The sequence below is a fragment of the Heliangelus exortis genome, chromosome 21 (assembly GCF_036169615.1).
Source record: "Heliangelus exortis chromosome 21, bHelExo1.hap1, whole genome shotgun sequence".
Classification (NCBI taxonomy): domain Eukaryota; kingdom Metazoa; phylum Chordata; class Aves; order Apodiformes; family Trochilidae; genus Heliangelus; species Heliangelus exortis.
This window is the reverse complement of record NC_092442.1, coordinates 7,411,781-7,431,207: the sequence shown is the minus strand read 5'-3', so window position 1 is coordinate 7,431,207 and position 19,427 is coordinate 7,411,781. Positions and strand designations below refer to the sequence as shown.

The following is a 19,427-nucleotide window of genomic DNA, read 5'->3' as shown; positions in this document are numbered from 1 at the left end:
CTAGTGATTCTTTGATGTAGCTTTTTATATGGCATCATTGATATAAGTTTTATGGATGCAGTTGCTATAACAACATAATGCAGAGTGGTTAAATATAGCAGCTCCTATTTTCCACTCAGTTTGCTCTGCCTGAAGCAGATGAGGACTATTCCTTTCTGTTCTAGATGGGATGAAATGAATTTGATAGCTTACTGAAGAAAAGAAGTGGCACAGTCCTTCCTCCCCCTCACAAAGACCATTCCTCTCCATGCTAAGCAAGCAAGCCAGCAACCAACCAACTAAACAGCCCCCCATTTGCTTGGCTACTGGGCAAGAGGGCTTATTTAACATCCAAATTCACAATGACTGATGCAAAACTAAACCCCCCTCAATATTAGATGTGATCTCAGTGCAAACACTCATTTCAAAGTATGGGTAAGAGAGGTTCTCAAATATTCCTCTCACTTAGCATTTACCACACTTATTACTGCAGTGACTGCCCGAATGCTGAGAGGGGAGGTAAGTGACCTGGATGTCACTCAAGAGCTGCCCATCCTTGTGGATGTGCAAACAGGATCCAGCCTGTCTTGACCACAGCAGAAGGTCCTTTTTTGGGGGATAAGAAACAATGACATTGCTAAATCAAGGTGATGGGGGCAGGAGAGCTGCAAAGGATTGCTTCCAGTTCTCCCTTCCTGGCTGCAGTGGGATTTTCTTGGGTTTGGGTTGTTCTTTTTTTTTTTTTTTTCCATCTGGAAGCAAAACCTGAAATACTCCCAGGGGAGACTGAAATCAAATAGCAATTTGTGTTCCTCTCCCATCCTGTTTTTTCTTATTTTTCCTTTGCAGCAGAACAAATCCACCCTCAAACCTTGGCATTTCAAAGTTCCTCCCAGATCTGAAGCCCAGCCACAGAGCAGCAGCTGGAGTCCCTGCAGGCTGTCAGGAGGAAGGTTGCTGCAAGGGGAAGGGCACATTTCTCCTGAATAGCTCCTGCTCCTTTGAACATAACCTCTGTTTCAAACACTGGAAAGAATATTTATGCCCGTAGCAAATATTACCAAATATTACTACGACCTGAACTGTTTTGTTCCTTGAAGCTGTTCAATAATTTGCACTCCCTGAAGCCAGGAGTTGTGAGATGGGTCACACACCCCTGCCCTTGCAGAAAGTCATACATGTAGCCACAGTGGAGGCAGAACTTGTTTAAAGATAGTTAATAAATACATTGCACATGATACCTGGAGGGGAGAGTTCATTTGCCTTTTTCTTGCCATGTAGCACTGGGGCCCCAGTGCTGGCAGGGAGGTACAGGAGAAGCCTCAGCATCAGCTCCCAGAGCTGCCTGCACTGCCCAATATGTGAGAACTCATCAGGACACAGAAAATCAGGAGTGATACAGTCACGCTCTACTTCCTCCATGACATAAACTGAAAAATAATGAGGGCAAGCAAGCCACTAAAAATAAACTTAACCTTTCAGTGGCCATAGTGTCACTCCTGCCACATGTGGATGGCTGGGCCACCATGCTTATTTCTGCTGATTCAGGACTGGAAGAGAGAAAAAAAAACAAACCAGCCCCTAGGTAATGAGAACTGCTTACACTCTGGGGTTGCTACCAGCATGTGTCTCATCAGCTGGGACAGTGTTATGCTGCAGGCTGGGCACTAATGCAGAAGGTCTGAGCTGAAAGGGCTCAAATACTTCCCTGTAACTTCCCAGAAAAGGGAACATCCCCACTGCACACAGGGAAACCTAAAGCATCAAGACAGGCAAGTGATTTCTGAGGAGCCTCCAAATCAGACAATAGTAGAGCTGGGATCCAAACCAAAAGCTTTCCTTAACCTTCTCATACATAATTCTGCTGTGAGTTGTTTTCCTTGTATCTCTTCAGGATGCAGGGGGTCACCTAACAATCTGCCCCCTGTTCCTATCTGTAGCCTGTATGGCACTCAGCTGAGTGAACACTGAGGCAATGCCAGGCAGCTGGGACCTCTCCAGTCCCTCTGCACATGGTGTGAGCATCAGGCACTGCAGCTTTCTCTAGGCAAGTAGGGAAAGCAAATCACTGTGATGTTGTTAGCAAGCAGAGCCAGGGAGTTATTTGAATTGCACAGATGATTCAGAAAACAAATGGGTGCTAAAAATACAAGTTTTAATTGCAAAGAGTTCTTCTCATGCCTGGGAAAGGCAGGGGCAGCTCTCTAGGACACAATGAGGCCTGAATGAACAGGGAGTCAAAATAAAATTCACTAGCTGTCTTGCCAGCCAAATTTGGGTGGTTTTAATACAAGAGATTTTTGTCTACCAACCTTCAGATATCATATCACAGAGGCTGAGGTTCTCAGAATGTGAATAATAAAGCAGAAGGAACTATTTCACTTAGGAAGAATGGTAAATTGAGACAGCTCCAATGAAAGAAACATTCTTCAGTCAGAGATGTCATTTCAGGCACCTGGACAGGCTGGCAGTGACCTCTGGCACAATGGTGCAGAACTTCCCAAAATCCAACTGTCAGGCATCAGCTTTTCAGACACTCTCCTCAAACCAGAAGTGCAAAGTGATCTGTAGAATATTTTTCTGGGATCAAAGACAGGAAGAGCAAAGAGAGCCCAGTGAAAGGGAGTAAAAGGGAGACTGGCAAAGCACCAGCAAATGGAATGACAAAGGATGCTGTAGGTGATTTACAGAGCTGTGAGTGGTTCTCTGAACAGCACTGTGTCCCATAGCCTGGCTGCCTGTTCTATCAGTGAAGTTGATGCTGGTTTTGGCTCTAGCTGTTGGTTTTCTGCTTCCACACAAACACCACATCCACTCTGTAACACCATAGTGAGGCATTCCATGAGCACGCAGAGCACTGTACCTTAAAGCAGTGTAAAGAGAAATGTGGTTAGCATGACCACTCACTCCTCCAGCATCAAAGGTTATCACCTGCAATAAAACCAGAGAACAACAATAATTCTGGAGAAGAAGCCTGTGTAGTCACCAACTTTGATTTCTAACACAGCACTGTCCCAGCCACCTGTAACTCAAGGGTTGATTTTGTGCTGCACAATGAGGCCCTGGGTGTGAACTTGTGCTACAGAAATACAACCAAACAAACAGGGCACTCTGGAACTGGATGACTACACAGTTTAACAGCTCCAACACCAGAAAGATGACAAATATAATATTCCCACTGGCAGCAAGCACTTGTTACTTATTACTGGGCCAAAAGGTTACTTGGAGAGTGATGTGTTGCAAACTTCTTTCTGACTCAAGGGGTCCAGCTCTATAAATCTCTCCTGGATTTGAGAGGACACTGGAATGCCTGCAGACTGCAGCATGGAACTCCAGTTTGCTCTGCTGTGAATCAGGACATGTTGCTTTAACTAGAACAACACCTCATGTACTACTGCCCTCACTGTAATGAGTTTTCACCACAGGATAACAGTGATAAAATAATCTGAGAATAAACCTTTTCAAAGAATCAGCTGATTGCACGTTTTGCACAACCAAGTCAGGCTTTCTACTGAATGAGAAGATCATATTGTTTATTGCTTCTCTGCAGGCAGAAATGGGAATTTCCTAATGCAGAAATAATGTATGAACACACCACTGACAAGTCCCTGCCCACAGCACAAAATGCCCTTGGCTCCCTCAGACCTACCAGTGATGTGTTGGGGTGAAGCATCCACCCTCAGGGCTCACTCTGTACCCTGCTGTGAATGGGTACTTTAAGGGTCCCACTTCCAACCTAGAAGTCAAACTGGAAGCACAAAGCATACAGCAGACAGGGAGAGAGAGCTGGGAGGCTTTCCAGATGGAGAAAGTGACAGTCCCAGCACAGCCTAAAGTTAGGTTTTTGCTGTGGGAGAGCCCAGGCAGCAGAGCTCTCCATAGCTCCCTTCTCTGTGACCAGGAAGAAGTCACAACCTCCCCACACTTCAATCAATCTCTGCTTCCCTGCCAGCTTGTTCTTTCTTCTGGGAAGGAAATGCTGCTGCCTTGCTTACTCACCCAAGTTCCCTTCTCAAAATCTATTTTATATGCAGGGCCTGAAGCACTGGGTTAAAGATCAAGGGAAGATCAAAAGTTGCCCTGCCCGGTGGTGCAACTTAACTACTCCACCCTGCAGCAGGAGAGGCCCTCTCAAACAAGGGGATATTGTCTAAAGAGGGAGAGGAAACATAAAGACAGTGATAAGAAACACTTCAAACCCCACAAACTCCAGACAAGGCTGTTTATAAACCCACCTACCCTGTACAAGCCCACAGGTAGACTTTCCACTATGACCAAGAAGCAGGGTTATTTACTGCTGGCAGGAAATAATGGACCCTATTAGCCTTTATTCAGGTAAAAATAATTTCCTGATCAACTCTGACTTATAAGGAGAAAAATTATGCCTTTGGCTGCTTTTGCTTTCCATCAGTATTACCCAAGAGCCTCTCTGCAGAGACAGCAGGGTCTGGCATGGGGCTAAGCCCTCCCTAAGGATATCAGCTTTTTGAGTAGCTCATCTGGGAAAGACATCATTAAATTCTGCACAGCTCAGGGAACCAGCCCTGCATTTTACAGATAAAGAAAAACCTGCTCTGAAGTCACTCCTACCTAGAGTGGCACTTTGCTAATGTGACAAAGTACCCCACTCAGGGCAGGCAGAAGCATTTCCTATGCAGATGAGTAACAGTGTGAGTCCTAAGGGCTGGATTTGCACTAAACCTTTTCACTAACGTTTGTCTCTTCTGCTTGGTTGGTTTGGTTTTTTTTTTTGTAACCCGTACAAATGTAACATTTTAAGACTACTACCCTGCTATAAAATGTGGCTGAAATTAGCCAACAGACCTGAGAGTCTTTTGAAACATCCACATGCACACACATACAATTGCATTATTTCTGTTTCCTTAGCAAACCAAGCTAAAAACCCCAGGCAAGCCAAGATACACATTTCCCCTTCTATGGAGGGTACTAGAGAACAAACCAGAAGATCAAGATACGAGAGGATAGTAAGCAGACTAAATAAACTGATCACTATTTTGAGAAAAGTGGCTCAGGCCAACTGTGGGAGCAGGAGGCTGGGTTAGGATTTAGTCTTGATGTGGAATTTATGTGTTTAAAAACATCTTTAGGAGTTTTTCTTCTCCACACCTGTTTGGAAACAGGAGCTTCTGCTGGGCTTATGTACGTGAAGTAGTTCAATCCTTGTGTGAAGGTCATTTCCAACTGCTGTTAGGACATCCCCACCTGAATTGCCTCCAGATACACAAACTTGTAAGTAAAACTCTCAAGGTATTTCCACACTGACCTGACCACAGTGGCATTCACTTTATCTGCAAAGAGACAACCTTTGAAATGGAGGCTCTTGACCTTCAGAAATCCCACACAGCACAGAGCAGGGATGTCCCACCTATCCAGAATGTAGCTCTTAGGTCTGATTCCACAACGTTGTGTGGTGCTTGTGACTTGAAGCAGGCAGCAATCACATGTAAATATATTCCTCTGGTTTCAAGGTTTCATTTTGCTGATAACAAATCTGTATTTTTTTTTTTTCTCAGATGCAGAAGGGATTTTCACACGGGAGCATTTGCTCCTTCCCCATGGAGCAGCTCACTGGTGTGTTGCCTTTTAACACGTAACCTGAACCAGGCTGATGATGAAATCAAGCAAACAATCAGGGCAGGATGAGAAAACCTGAACATCTTGAAACTGTCTGGGTTAAAAACAGGATTAGCCAGTTCTGGAAGCAAAAGGCTGGGATAGGAAACATACTTGATGTGGAAATTATTGCTCAATTAAATCTTTAGGGCAAGAGGGAGTTCCCCCCCCACACCTGTTCTGAAATGGGAGCTGCTGCTGGTGGTGTTGCTCAGTTTTCTTCTTGGTGACCTTGGTATTCAGGAAATGGAACTTTCACTTGGGGAAGCCAAAGCAACAGCCAAGACAAACAGGTCCAGAAATCCCTTCCGGAAGGGGGAGAACACAGAGGAAATTACTCAATTAGCAGTGGAAGAGAAAACTCCTGAGAGGTCTGGAGTCCATGCTCTCTCCACACACCACGTGCACTGGAGAAAAAAAAGCCCTCGAAGCTGCAGGTCTCCCTCACTCTCCATGGTGTCATCCAGTGCTTCCAACAGAGCACACATCTGCTCAAGTAGACTGATGGGGATAGAAAGGTATTTTGCCTTTTTAGGGAGGGCCATCCAACAAAATTCCATGGTAAGCAACTCCATTTTTAATGGCCTTCCTCTGAGCATAATTTCATAGCCCTGCAGCTTACACTTGCAGAGGGCTGTGACACTCAAACTCCCTTTGAGTCTCCTGTGTATTTGGAGATGTCTCTTGTTGCTACTGAATCACAGAAACTAAAGATTAAAAAGAATGGACAACTGAATGAAAAAAATCTAATAATGATCAACATCTTGGTGTGCACTGGGTTTGAGCTGCAAGTGTGCAACTCATCCATCTGCTCACAGAATGCCTGGGGGCTTCCCACTCCCATACCCCAAAGTTTAGCATAGGTAAGGGATGGCAAAGTCTGCCCCAGCTTTGTTGACTCCTCAAGCAAACTCCATGTGCTGGACTTCAAATCTGGTGTTGTGCAAAAACATTTTAAATCCTCTAGAAATACCACACATTCAAATGCTCCTAAATTTTTGGAGGGTGTGGAGACCAAGATCCAAAACATGAGAGCTGAACTCACCCTCTCAAATATAAGCTTCAACCTGAAAGCCATTTATAGATCTGGCTTCCCAGACTGCTTTGGAGGTGACCCAAGACAATGGGACTCTTCCACAAACAGTTGCACTGATGATGTTTCCAGCTTGTAAAAATGTGGTATTGCTGAATTCTGATCTTGGCACTGCATCTGCCCCAAACACAGTCTGAATGTCATCTCCTAATCCAAGTTCTGCCATCACTAAACTTGAGGTCCTGAAGAGCAGGATTTCATAACCCAGAGCCTGCCTGGGGCTCACACAGTTCTATGTAATTTAATTTTTACATCCCTGAATACTTTCTAATCTGGATGGAGACAAACCAGCCTTGGCTGCCTTTCCCAGCAACATTGCCTTTTGCTTATAAATCCAGCAGGCAGGAAATAATTTCCAGAGTCTATAAATTAGTTTTGGCTTTGAGTACATCAACCATTAATTTCTGTGTCTGCTCTATTTAATGTGGAGCTTGGATTAAATATGTCCCTGTAGCTCCCAAATAGATTGAGTTACCCATGGACTTCCAGGGCAATTGAGGAAATGAGTAACCATGCACTGGAACAGAACCACGTGTAACATGGGCTGATTCCTTGCTTTGCAACCTTTCCTTTCAGACAGGCTGGAACTGCACTCTGCTTCTCCACTGACAGATGCCAAGCATGTTCTGTAAATAAAAGATATCATTGTCTGTGCTATGACTGCTGGGAGAACTGGGGAAAGTTTTCCCACTGGGATGGCTAAAACAATACACCTCTTCCAGTCATGGTAACTTCACGGAGTTAGTTGGTGTGTTTGGAACCCTGCTGGCTTAGGTTTTGACAAGGCTCTTTTGACACATTAAGTCAATTCTATCAGTTTCAACATTACTGAAAAATAGACTCAGTTTACCTCTCAAGGCCATTGTCTCAGGACAGCAGAGATGCTCAGTGAGTGGTTCAAAGATAGCAAGTTCTGAAGCTTTAAAATGCAGAACGTTGGAGAAAGGTAATTAAGCACTTACCTCACCACTGCTGGCAAAGTAGGTCTGCTCTTAAATGAAAGGTTTTACAGCAAACATCTGAGATTTCTGTGATTACTTGGAACACTTAAAATCAAGTAAGTTTACAGAGAAGTCCATTACCACTATCCCCAAGAAGCTGCTTCAGCTGACATGTTCTGCTAAAGTCATTTGAGCTCACTGCTGCTAAGGACACCCAGCACCCACAGCACAGCAGGGACTGTACTGGTGATTCTTGCTTTGCAAACCCTGCACTTGATTTTTCAGCTCATGCTGTTGTTAGAGGCCTCCCCCAGCACCAACAGCTTGACTTCAATTTCCTGTGAGGCAAAGACCAAACTCTTTCCAGCCATTAGAAGCAGTTCTAGTGTTTTCAGAATTTCTACTGGGATTCTGGTGCACTTGTCCCAGTGCCCCTGAGAGTCACAAACATGCAACACTAACCCTCTTGTGTCAGGAGCTTTCAGACTAGATTAAAATCTATCTATTCACAGGGCCAAAAGGCACAAAAGGAGTCCAGGAAAAGTGCATTTGTCTGCACACAGCAATGAGTTTCATGGAAGATTAGCCCCCCAATCAATGCCAAATTGGATGCATGATGCTGTTATTTGTGCTCATGGGGCTTTCATGCACCAGGAGATGTGATTTTGTGTTTTGTGAATTGCTAAAAGCCTTTAAGAGTTTGTGATTTGGCTGCTGCCCTGTGTGTGACAGTGACATGCCTGATCACAGCATGGTTCAACAGAAAAGAGCAGAGCACAACTTTTTGCATCCTTTGGCCCTTATTCCTGTCCAAACACAAACACTCTCAAAAAGTAGACTTACAAGGTTGATGTTATTGGCTTCTATGTGCTTCAGCACCAAGGTGGCGAGGAGCTGCATGTCCCATGCAACAGCAGGATCATCTGGAAGATCCCTGAAAATGAGAAATGCAATTAGTCACTTCACTGCTGAGAACTTTATAAAGACCATGCTAGAAAGGAGAGATCCTCTTATCAGAGAATCAAATAAAGATAAGTTCATCCACTGTATAAAACCACTGAGCCCGACTTAAGAGTCTTACAACCTTGTATATTGGAGGCTTGAAAGGGAAACAGCAATTCCAACACCCTCCACATAGATTTGCCAAGGTCTCCCTTTCTTCTTACCATTCAGGCAGACTTTCTGACAGCCTTACTTCAGGCAACATCAATTTTGTTCACTGATTCTTGTTCTCTATTCCTCCCAATCAAATTTCTTTTGCTCTTTATTTAAAATCTCTTTTAAAACACATTTTCCTGAAAGACTTTCCAATCACAATCTACTACTGAATTACACATGAAAGGTAACAAGCAAACTCCTGCTCTCATTTACACAGCCATAACCCATTAACCTCAGCCAGAGGACAATAGGACCATAATTATATTGCATGAATTTGACAGTAGTTCTTCATCTGTTTATTTTATGCTTTGCATACCTATTTGGTATGCAAACCATACTGTGACTGAATATTCTGCCTGGTGTTTTAGATTGCAGGCTCCTAGGAGGCAGGAACCGTGAGCCAAATGCAAACTAACACCAGGCAGGCAACAGAATTATTCCATATTTACACAACTGAGCACTGAATTTGACCCCCCGGTCATCAGGTTTGAATGATGCCAAGAAAACATTGCTTGCAAAGTTAAAAAGGTTATGAGTAACAATAGGATAACACACAGCTGCTAGACCCAAGAATGAGATGTTAAACTGGTCTTTTTCTCAGACATTTTCCTTCCTCTGATAGGCTGCTAAGTGCTGTGAGGTGGTTTGGCAGAGCAGTGACTGCACAGCATCCTGACACAGACCCAGGGGTCTGGATCTGAAGGGATTCAGCTCTTTGCTGCACAGGGCAGGGGCACCACTTCCCAACATTCCCCAGGGAGCAGGGAGGATGAGAGCACCTGCAGCACAACAGGAAAATGTCCCCTTGGCATGTGCCAAAGTGAAGCTCAGCCTGGGTCTTCCTGAGAGGTTTTCTGGCCACAAATTTTCCCACTGCTGTTAACCAGTAGCAATAGAAGGGAGAGCCTGAAGTACAAGCTGACCATTAGCATCTGAGCCATCCTGTTACGTGCTCCTCTTCAGCACAGGCCAAACCAATGTGCTACCAGCAACCCCAGCAACAAGGGAAGGTGTTTCTACATTACACACATCCCAGCTATGATCCCTGTCGTGGTATTGCCAACAACAGGAATTTCTGTTGTTGGATGCAACTCCCCCTTGCACAGACAGCATCTTTGCCTGATGTATGTAAGAGAGTTGTATTTCATCACAGGGAAGGTTCTTTGGTACAACTGCTGGTTGTCTCATCAGCTGAACAAACCTGCACCTCATATTCTCAAGACAACAACTTTCACATCTCATGTTTGAAGAGGAAGTGGCCCCGTTGACCCTGCAGTCACACCAAGCTTTATATGGAGCACATCTTAAAAATATGCTTCAACTAAAACATCCCAAGCACATGAAAACTGACTGCAAGTCTAGCAGTGCTCCAGTAGTTTCAGGGGTACCTCTGAGGTCAAGTCAAGGTTTAATCTTGTAATATTAAAGCAGAAAGTTAGTCTAAAAGAGATTCCCCATTGGCATCTTACAATGCAAATGTAACTCCTTTTATTGGGCAATGGTTAAATGGAGCTGTGGAGGAAATGAAGAGTCCCATTAAAACAGGAGAGGTCAGAAAAAAAAGTAGGGCTTGGAATTTATGATGTCCAGGAGGCTTTGGTGTCATAGCCACTGCACTCAGCTTTATTGGGATGTCTCCAAAAAGGCTGCTGGGTAGGGAGCAGGTTTTAACTAGTTTAGACAGATAAAGATCACCCTTGTTCAATGGAAATGAACAGCTGGAGGCAACGGTTTAGAATCCCTGGAAACAAAACAATCTGAAGGCATGAGCAAATTAACTCCATGAACACTGAACTGATCAAGCAGGAATATTCTGCAAAAAATTCTGCTCCTACCCACTTACTGCTGCTGATGGAGAGATCACTCGTTCCCAGCAAGGAAAAGGAATTCTTTTTCTTGCATAATATAATTTGTCATGCACCAAAGTCAGAGAAGCTGATCTGGTCAAACAAGACACACGTGTACATAAGGAGATTCATAACTCAATAGCCAGGATGGCCAACTGAAGTATTCTTAGCTCTTTCTGCAAACATGGAAAGTGACACACAGGTTAAATGAGGTGCCCACAGTCACCCCCAGAACTCAGTAGCACAACTGGCAATACATCAACCTGGATTACTCTAGGAAATTTCTTTTTTGGGCATAAAAGTTTGTACAATACTTTGTAAACTAAAAAAATGTAAGAATTACCATGATAGTAAGGACTCCACTGAAAGCACGAGACCAATAACTTTCTGCTTGTGCTCTGGGTATCAATAATTTGATTCAGCCAAAGATAAAAAAGTGACAAAGAAAGCCAAGTTTATATACACCAGTCAGCAATGCACATAAGACACCTTCTTACAGGAGGTTCCCACACTTTGTAGGATACAAACTTTGAAAACTGCTGCAGTTCACCAAACCACCCATTGAGCACAAAATATTTTTCCTAATATCATAAATCAGTCTTTACCAAACCTGAAAAGGCCACTGACTTGCTGCACTATTGAAGTTGCATCCATTGTATTTTTACCTTCAAGACCTATCAGAAACATTCAGCATCTGAATGGTTAACTCCACACTGCCCTTTTGGCTAAGGCTGATAATGCCTCAGAGCTCAAGGTCGAAGGGCTGAGATAAAGAACTATAAAGGAGTGAAAATTAGCACATTCCTTGGAGCAGACTGGAGCTTGTCCCAGGAGACAGGGTTCCCTTCCCTGTCCTCTGCCCCAGAGAGCTCCTTGTTGCTGCTGTCAGTCACTGTGACAGATCAGGAGATAAATCCTGCACTGGAGAGGCCTCCCAGGTCTGCTGGAGGGTGCTGATGGGAAGCGTAAAAGAGTTTGGTCACTTGGCCTCATTTCTACCAAAATATTGTGGTCTGAAAGAGATGTTTATGGGCATTCCACATGACTGATACTGAATGCAGGTGGCTGCTTGGATGCAGCCCTTGTTGACCATGGAAAAATAGGGAGATGCGCAGAAGGAACAAGAAAAATATTTGTAATGGCATAAAGCTCCAGAAACGTTGTTTTCCCAGCTATTTTCAGTGAAAGCCATGCTGTGCAATGTACAGGGAATTTACAGCTGTGCCAAGGGATCTATATACTGGAGAGAGGGAGAAATGGAGAATTCTGGTGCTGCAGTTGCTGCAGTATGGAGCAGTGTCTGCCTCTGCTCACTGATTTCAGCAGGGTCAGTCATGGAAACATCTGAAAATCACAACCTGTACCTTTCCTTTTATCCCCTGGTAGTGATAACTGCAGAGGACTCCTGGTTTTCTCCTTCTCACCTCCTTTGCTTTCCTCCTTGCCAAGTAATCAGACAGAGGAGAAACTGGCATTTGCAATTCCCCTTCCCAAGGTCTGCATGGGAAGAGCATGGTGGATGTCCTGGATAACCTGGCCCTCACACCAGAGAGCTACAAGTGGGCCACAGCAAATCACATCAGCACATTAAACCAAAATTCAACCTTGTGCAGATCTTGCACAGGTCTTACAACTGGCTGAATGAAAGAAGCTCCTCTCCAGGCTTGCTGTGGAGCATTGCTCCTCTTATGCCTCAGCCTTGGCCATTAAAACACTGTGCACAGGAGTGTTACCCCTGCCAGCAGGCTGGGCAGTTTCGTAGGGTCATCTTTCTAGGAATGTTTGGGCTCAAGATGGCTTGATTTCTGTCATTTGGAAGGTCTTTATGGGCCAAGAGAAGAGATTTAAAGCCTTCACACATATATATTGCCAAATTACACCCTTCTTACATGATACACTGCTGAATCCCTGTCCAGTTTTCTACTGCTCACCTTCCACAGATGTTTTAGGAACAGCCAGTGCAGGTAAATGTACAATCTTCTTCCAGAGCCTTCCATGGAATTTATTCTGCTCATGAACTCAGCTCTCACGACTGCTCTAAAGGCTAAGTTAAATGAAACAGTCCATGCAATGTCTGAAATGTGGCTTAGCAAACATCAAACAAATGTCCTATACTGCACACTTGCAGTTAGAACAACCTTAAAAACTGTCCCTCCTGAAATCTGCTGAACTGGGTGATCCTGGGGCCCTGGTGCCTCTTGCTATGTGACAGTTCAATGAGGACAGGAAAGAGCTCCCTCTGCCTTGACACCAAGCCTTTATAGGTGGCAACAGGCAGAGCAGCAGAGTAGCAACAGGATTCCTTCTAGAAGACGTTTAGATCTCAATAAATACATTCTGAGAAAACAGAGCAAAACTTTCAAGGTACTAACATGATTTTCCATTCCACTACACACCAAAAGGGTCAGGATGAAAGAGCTTTCCCATTCCTTAATGCCTTTTTCTCCTGCAGCTTGACCTTCGTCAATGCAAGGCTGGGGACCAGGAAACATTTTTGCATAATTTTGCCTCCTTATTCCTCCTCTTCCCAGTGAATGATTTTACATTAACCCAGCACAAAGGTCAGTAGATTGATGGTGGATTACATAGGAAACAGGTGAAGCACTGTGCATTAGGTTCCCAGCTGAGAACAATGTGTTTGTTGGAACAAAGGATGCCCTTTGTGTACAGTTGACTGTACAGAATGAACATTTGGGCAACTGAAACTGGAGCAAAAATCAAAAGATCCCACAGACAAAACGATGCGAGTGCCCGATCAGTGAAAGAGCCGTGTGATGACTTGAGGCAGGCAGTGACCTTTATATCACAGCATCAAAGCCATCAAAAAAGCTGTGTAAACAGAACTTATTTAATGCTCCCCGAAGGAGAGCAGAGCATTTTTATTTTTGAGATTATGCTAAGATAACTGAAGACAGGCTAGCCCTAGATCTTGAAGCAGAGCCTCTAAATCCTTCCATTGATAACTATTTATAAATTTCTCTTCCTACAATGGGCAGCTGCAGGCAGGAGGGAACCACTGCTCTTAGCAGCATGTACATCCCTGACTCAATTGACAAAAGCCCACTTAGACAAATGCTCAGCCTCCTGCAGCATCATGTTATTTGCAGAGCAGATGCTGTGTGCTTGCTGGAATGTAACAATCTACAATTTAGGAGAGAAATGGACTAAAGTGAAAAGCCACCTATAACAGAGAAGCTCAAGCTGAATTTTTTGAACCACGAGCTTCCTTCCTCTCCTCACAGTAAAGAAACCCAAATGATTCTGAAATGTATATTTTAAGATTGGAAATAAAAAGGTTTTGGTGTAGGTATAGGGTAAAGAAAGCAGTGAAAATGTCAGTGACTTGAATATTAAAAATAAAATACACTCAAATATTTCACGAAAGAGAAAAAGAATAGTTGTAAGCCTTTTCTACCATCCTTAACTTTTGTAATGTGTACATTTGGAGCTACTTTATAGAATTTTCAAAGGTGAATTAAATAAGACAGAATGCCAGGTAAGTGCTGATGTCCCTGTTGTGGCCATACCAGGCAGAAGTCATGTGTAAAGGCAGAGAGCACTCTGTTCAGCTTGCTCAAACATCCAAGCAAGCTGAGCATGCTTCTCCACTGAGCCATGTAAAAACACAATCCACCTCTACAGATAATATTTCACCTATCTTCATAACCCCCCAAAGATAAATGGTAAGTAGATCTCTGGGGAACAAGGAACAACAGCTTTTTGACCTGATCATATGTTTCTGTTTGAGAAATAAGCATCCTTTGGGTTTAAATTCAAAGGAATTATTACAGAACACAGGGCTGCCTGCTTGCAAAGACCTATCCAAATGTCCCTCTGCAAATTTATGTCTTTTAATTAATTATTGATGATTTCTCAGCAGAGTTTAATGTCTATTCACAGAGATGACACAATTGCTTATCATAATTTGAAATCTGGTATTCATTTGACGTCTGTGGCTCAGTGACTTGTTGATAAATTACAGCACAAAGCTCTGTAGGAACAAGTTCATATTCAATGTCTTTAAACAAAAACAATTGACGGTGCCTTTCAAGAACAGAAATGCATAGAGACTGCAGTGGATGAAGCTAGTTTTAAAAAGTTACTTTTAAAAAATAGTTTGGAGAGGGCATCAGGCCCTACTGTGTAACACAGGAAAAAAAAATTCAGCTCAGTTAATTCTGAATAGATCACTGATTGAGTCACAGCTTTCCTATCTTCTGCTCTTCATGCCTGTGAAATGGAAATAATTACATGTCCACACCTATGAAAAGAAGTTTAAGATTCTTCTAAGAAAATTATTATGTCTGCTCTCTAACTTCTAGATTGAAACCTAAAACACGTTTTGGCAATCCTGGATAGTAGGAACCCCCCAGACCTGCCCTTTACCCCTTACATTGTCTTCCCATGGAGTATGAAAAGAAGTTCAACATCTTAGTCCTGTCTTGAGGCTTGGCCCAAAGCATATAAAGATTATACAAAGCTTCAAAATAACAGATACTGTGAACAGCTCTGCCTCTGTGGTACAGAGGAACTCTGCCCCAAAGGATAACCTTTTCTGGAGCAGTTAGGACTTCCTCAGGAGCTGGTGCCAAGCAGTGAATGGACTCCCAGATCAAAGCTCTTTGCTTTCAGCTGCAAACACCAGGAAGACTCCTGGGAACACATCCCTTCTAGCAGTAACACTGCAGTATTTAAATTTTAAAATTCCCCAGACCTTCCAGAGCACACAAGAAATCTGGGCCAAATGTTACCCTAACAATGGAGACCCTGTTTGCCAAACCACATGAGAGGGGGTTGGGTGTGTCACCTACTGGACACCTCGCTTTGGTCATGTAGTGTGCAAGGTGTCACCCTGCAATAGTGCAGCTAAGGGACATAACTTCTAGTGAGGCTGGAGAACAACAACAACTAAGTGTAAAGAGAATTCTTTAAAAAAACTCAGCAGTTCTCCCTGTTACCCCTCACCCACAAGATGGGTGCTGTGTTTTATGCTACATTTCCAACTTCACTCATGTCTGAGTAGCATTCATTTTGCACATCCAGGAGGTGCCAAGCCAAGGCCAGTTACAGCTCTTTGTCCCTGACAGCCATTATGTGACCAGAATACACTGTGTGTCCATAGATTGAGTGGAGCTCCCAGGTCAGTGACACATTTTCAGCCAGGCACCATTTAACTTGTTTCCAGCACAACCAGCAGTTTCCAGCACTGCAGGCTGCCAAGAGAGACTTGCCAAATGCTGGGCAAGAAGCCTCCCTTTCATTTTATAGAAGCTGGACTTGTGTGTGATCTGTTGGGGGCCATTAACAAAGTTCACTGAAAACATCAGTCAGAGGCCAAGCTTCATAATCCCAGGAGATTTGGGGCTGCCATGCTGAATTATGAGTCAGCAGTTCCTCCTCTGGCCCACTGAGATGTGGTTTGGGCAGCAGACAATAGTGCAGTGTGAAATGAAGTCAGTTCCACTCCCATCTCGGAGAGGTATGCAGGAAAGGAGACCATTAAAGTCCTTTCCTATTTCAGGAAAACAAGAATTTACCAAGCTTTTTCTGAGCACTGGCAAAGTGCAATTCTGGCATTTGTCCCAAACAACTAACAAAAACCATTTCTATTAGCAACATCTGGCAGTCCCAGCTGCAGACTTGTAAGGGAAACATCCTCAAACATGCAGTGGTCTGGGATCTTAGAGCACAGTTGCTGGGCAAATGTATATGAGCAGCAGCAGTTCAACACCTTCCCAAGGCCAAGCAGATGTCTGATGGAGATGCTCAGTGGAAAGCTTGAATGGAGCATACAGCAGTCGGTGAACTTTGGGAATTTTGTTCCATATTCCCAGAACAATCTGCTCTTCTCTATGTCATCTCCCAGAGGAGGGATAAACTGGTCTGAAACCAAAGAAGGTGGATACACCTCTACTAACCCCCTAGTTCCTCCTTGGCCTCAACAACTTAGCACTGCAGCATGTTTCTGGCCACTGATATTTCTGACAGTAACAGAGGAAGAACAGAGGAAGAACACAGACCACAGCTCTCCAAAAACACCATCTGTAATTTTAGAAGTGAGCATCTTCAGGCCTATAGAGAATGATTGGGCAGTTCCCAGAATACCTCACAGCAGAACTCACTTCCTCCTCCTCCTCCTCCTCCTCCTCATTATTATTATTATTATTATTATTATTATTATTATTATTATTATTATTATTATTACTATCATCTTAGCCACAATGCCTGGGAATTCATGCAGGGCCTGGCAGTTTCAGTCATCCTGAGTGAGAACAAAAAGCCCAGCTGTCCCCCAACCAAAACTTTTGTTTTAAATCTGAAATACCTATCACCAGCAAAACTAGGACTCTGAGGAGCAGACCACAGGATTTCACTCCTCCCTTACTAATTTCATCTGTTTTGTAAAATGCTTCTGGAAAGAAAAAAAAAAAAAAAGAAATAAAACAAAAGAGCAGTGAAGTAGGGCAGAGCTTGGGGGCAGAGCTTGGGTGCATTAACTCACCAAGAAGCTGTGTCCAACTACTTCCAGTTTCAAACTGCCAGACAGAGGTATCACTCTCCAGGCAGAAGAGCAGGGAGCAGACAGGTGGAAGGGGGATGCAATGTGTTCTTCCTAGCTAGGTTTTTACTACTGGCACATGAAGTTCCTGACATATATTTTAACGTGCCCAGGAATCCACAGTAGAAAGGGTACAAACCCAAGGGGTAGGAACAAAATGTCTCTCATAGCGGCCAGCAAAATCCTGCAGAAGTGAAGTACCACAACTTGAATATGCCAAATAAACTTAGTGCCACTTCATCACAGCTTTAATGTTAAATCTGTTTGTACTTGGATGGATAAATACACCATAATGTACAGGCAAAAACTGCAGCTTTGATTCTGGCTCAGGTAAGCCATAAAAAATTTTGCCATTGCCTTAATGGCAGGGGCCAGACCCCCAGAGAGGAGAGCCAAAAGCAAATTGCTCCTACCAAACAGATAAACCATGGTGTATTCCACACAACAAATAAACTGCAGTCAGAAACCTCAGGAGGAAGCCTGCAGCCAAACCAATCCCTCAGCCATTTTAATTAATCATCTAGGAAGAGAAAGCACAAAATAGTTACTTCACAGAGATGTATTTCTCATGCCAAAACTTATGTAAATGCAGATGCAACCTCAGCAGAGATCTCAAGAGGATGATGGCCTGATTCCAAATGCAGCTTCTCATGTCACAACATTCCAGCTTCCCTGTACCAGTTCCATCCAAAAAGAGGTTTCCTGACTCCTCAGCCTCCCACAACCGTCTGCTGCAAGCCATTTGATCCACACAATTACAAGGGAGCATTACTTCTTGAAGTCATGATGTACCCACCCTTAGTAACACTGAGGTTCTGATGTCCTGAGCTCTCTAGCTGAGTGCAAATTTTATTACTACCATCAAATCACTTCCTTTTATAAAACAGCTTGTGTCTTAACTGCCAGCTTCATCCCACAAATTTTACTGACGTGCAAACGTTCCTCTTGCAGGCACTGTCTTGCCAGCCCCATTCATCTGAATGTCCCAATTAGATGATTACATGAGCAAGCTCCAGGCCAGGCCCTGCTGTCTCTCTGCAGTCACTGAACACCCACACCAGGATCCACAGCAGCCCAGCCAGGAACTCTGCCTGAACTCCATTTGCAACAGCTAAGAGGGACTCAGCAACAATGAACAAAATGAGTACAAACACAACAACCCCTATCGTCCAGCCTTCCTCTCCTCCCTGCTCTGATTTCATGCCAGTGTTATGCAATGGTTTTGCTACAGCAACAGCTGGGGTGATCAGCAGTAACCCCAGCACGGTCTGGTCCTGGTGCAGTGGCTGAACTTCAACCCAGCAGTGAGCTGCCCTCTCACCTGGCAGCACCGTGGCCTCTTGACACCAGTGGCATCAGGGGCCAGAGGCAGGCTCCTGGCAGCTGCCAGCATCCAGCTGGATTTCTAGGAGCCCAAGGCTGGAAACAATTAACTCTTGCAAGTAGGGGCTTACAACGGTGAAGGAGAGCTGCTGCTCTGGGCAGCACCGGTGGGGTTTCACCTCCCAACACCACTGCGGGAATCTCAGTGGAATTAAGTCAGCCAGGGGGGATAAGGAAATCAATAAGCTTCAAAGAAGAGAAGAGTATCCTTTTTATCCTCAGTAAGTGGCAGATGAGCGAGGATAATGAACTGGAGCTGGGTACATAATACCCTGATCAAGCACCAGGCACTATGAACTGCGGGTACCTGGGTTATGGGGGGGGCACTGGAGCTGGAACTGCATCCCACTCCTGGGCCCATCCTGGGTAAGGAGTACCTTACAGCTTCCAGGGCACAAGGGGCAGCTTGGAGATCAGGAAGCTGTGCTCTACAGATGCCTTACTAAATGGGTTATTGAATCTTGCAGAACAATCCTGTAAGGAAAAGCTGCAGAGTGCCAACCTGCAGCCACACCGTCACTACTCCCTCAGCGCTTCTGCAGCATTTATTTCAGCACATTAACAGATGTTCATTAACCACCCCCCCTGTGAGGCTGGCACAGGGAAGTAAGCAAGTAATAACCTCCACATTTTATAATGAGAACATTAAGAGCTCAGGTAACTCTCCCTGGAGAGCCTGAGGCAACAGAGCTGCGTCATGGGCAGAGCCTGGAATGGAGCATGTGAGCTCTGGACTTCCAGCTGGGCACAGCCCAACGCTGCATCACCCACACTCACTCCAAGAATACATTTTATTGCCTGGGGCAAACAACAATCCATTTTTCAACAGGCCT

The 19,427-nt window shown here is 44.2% G+C and overlaps 1 protein-coding gene across 11 annotated transcripts in view; it reads right to left on the bottom strand.

Annotated features, from left to right (window-relative positions):
* The window catches only part of PIGL (phosphatidylinositol glycan anchor biosynthesis class L), a 64,421-nt gene that overhangs the window by 22,377 nt on the left and 22,617 nt on the right, over positions 1 to 19,427 (bottom strand). For all 11 annotated transcript variants that reach the window (XR_011730050.1, XR_011730048.1, XR_011730049.1 and 8 more), the window contains exons 3-4: positions 8,491 to 8,581; positions 2,843 to 2,910 (exon numbers count right to left, since the gene is read on the bottom strand). Coding sequence is in view for 6 of the 11 variants with exons in the window: in XM_071764911.1 (XP_071621012.1) it covers positions 2,843 to 2,910; positions 8,491 to 8,581 (159 nt within the window). In the remaining 5 variants the exon portion in view is untranslated. The remainder of the gene's footprint in view (positions 1 to 2,842; positions 2,911 to 8,490; positions 8,582 to 19,427) is intronic.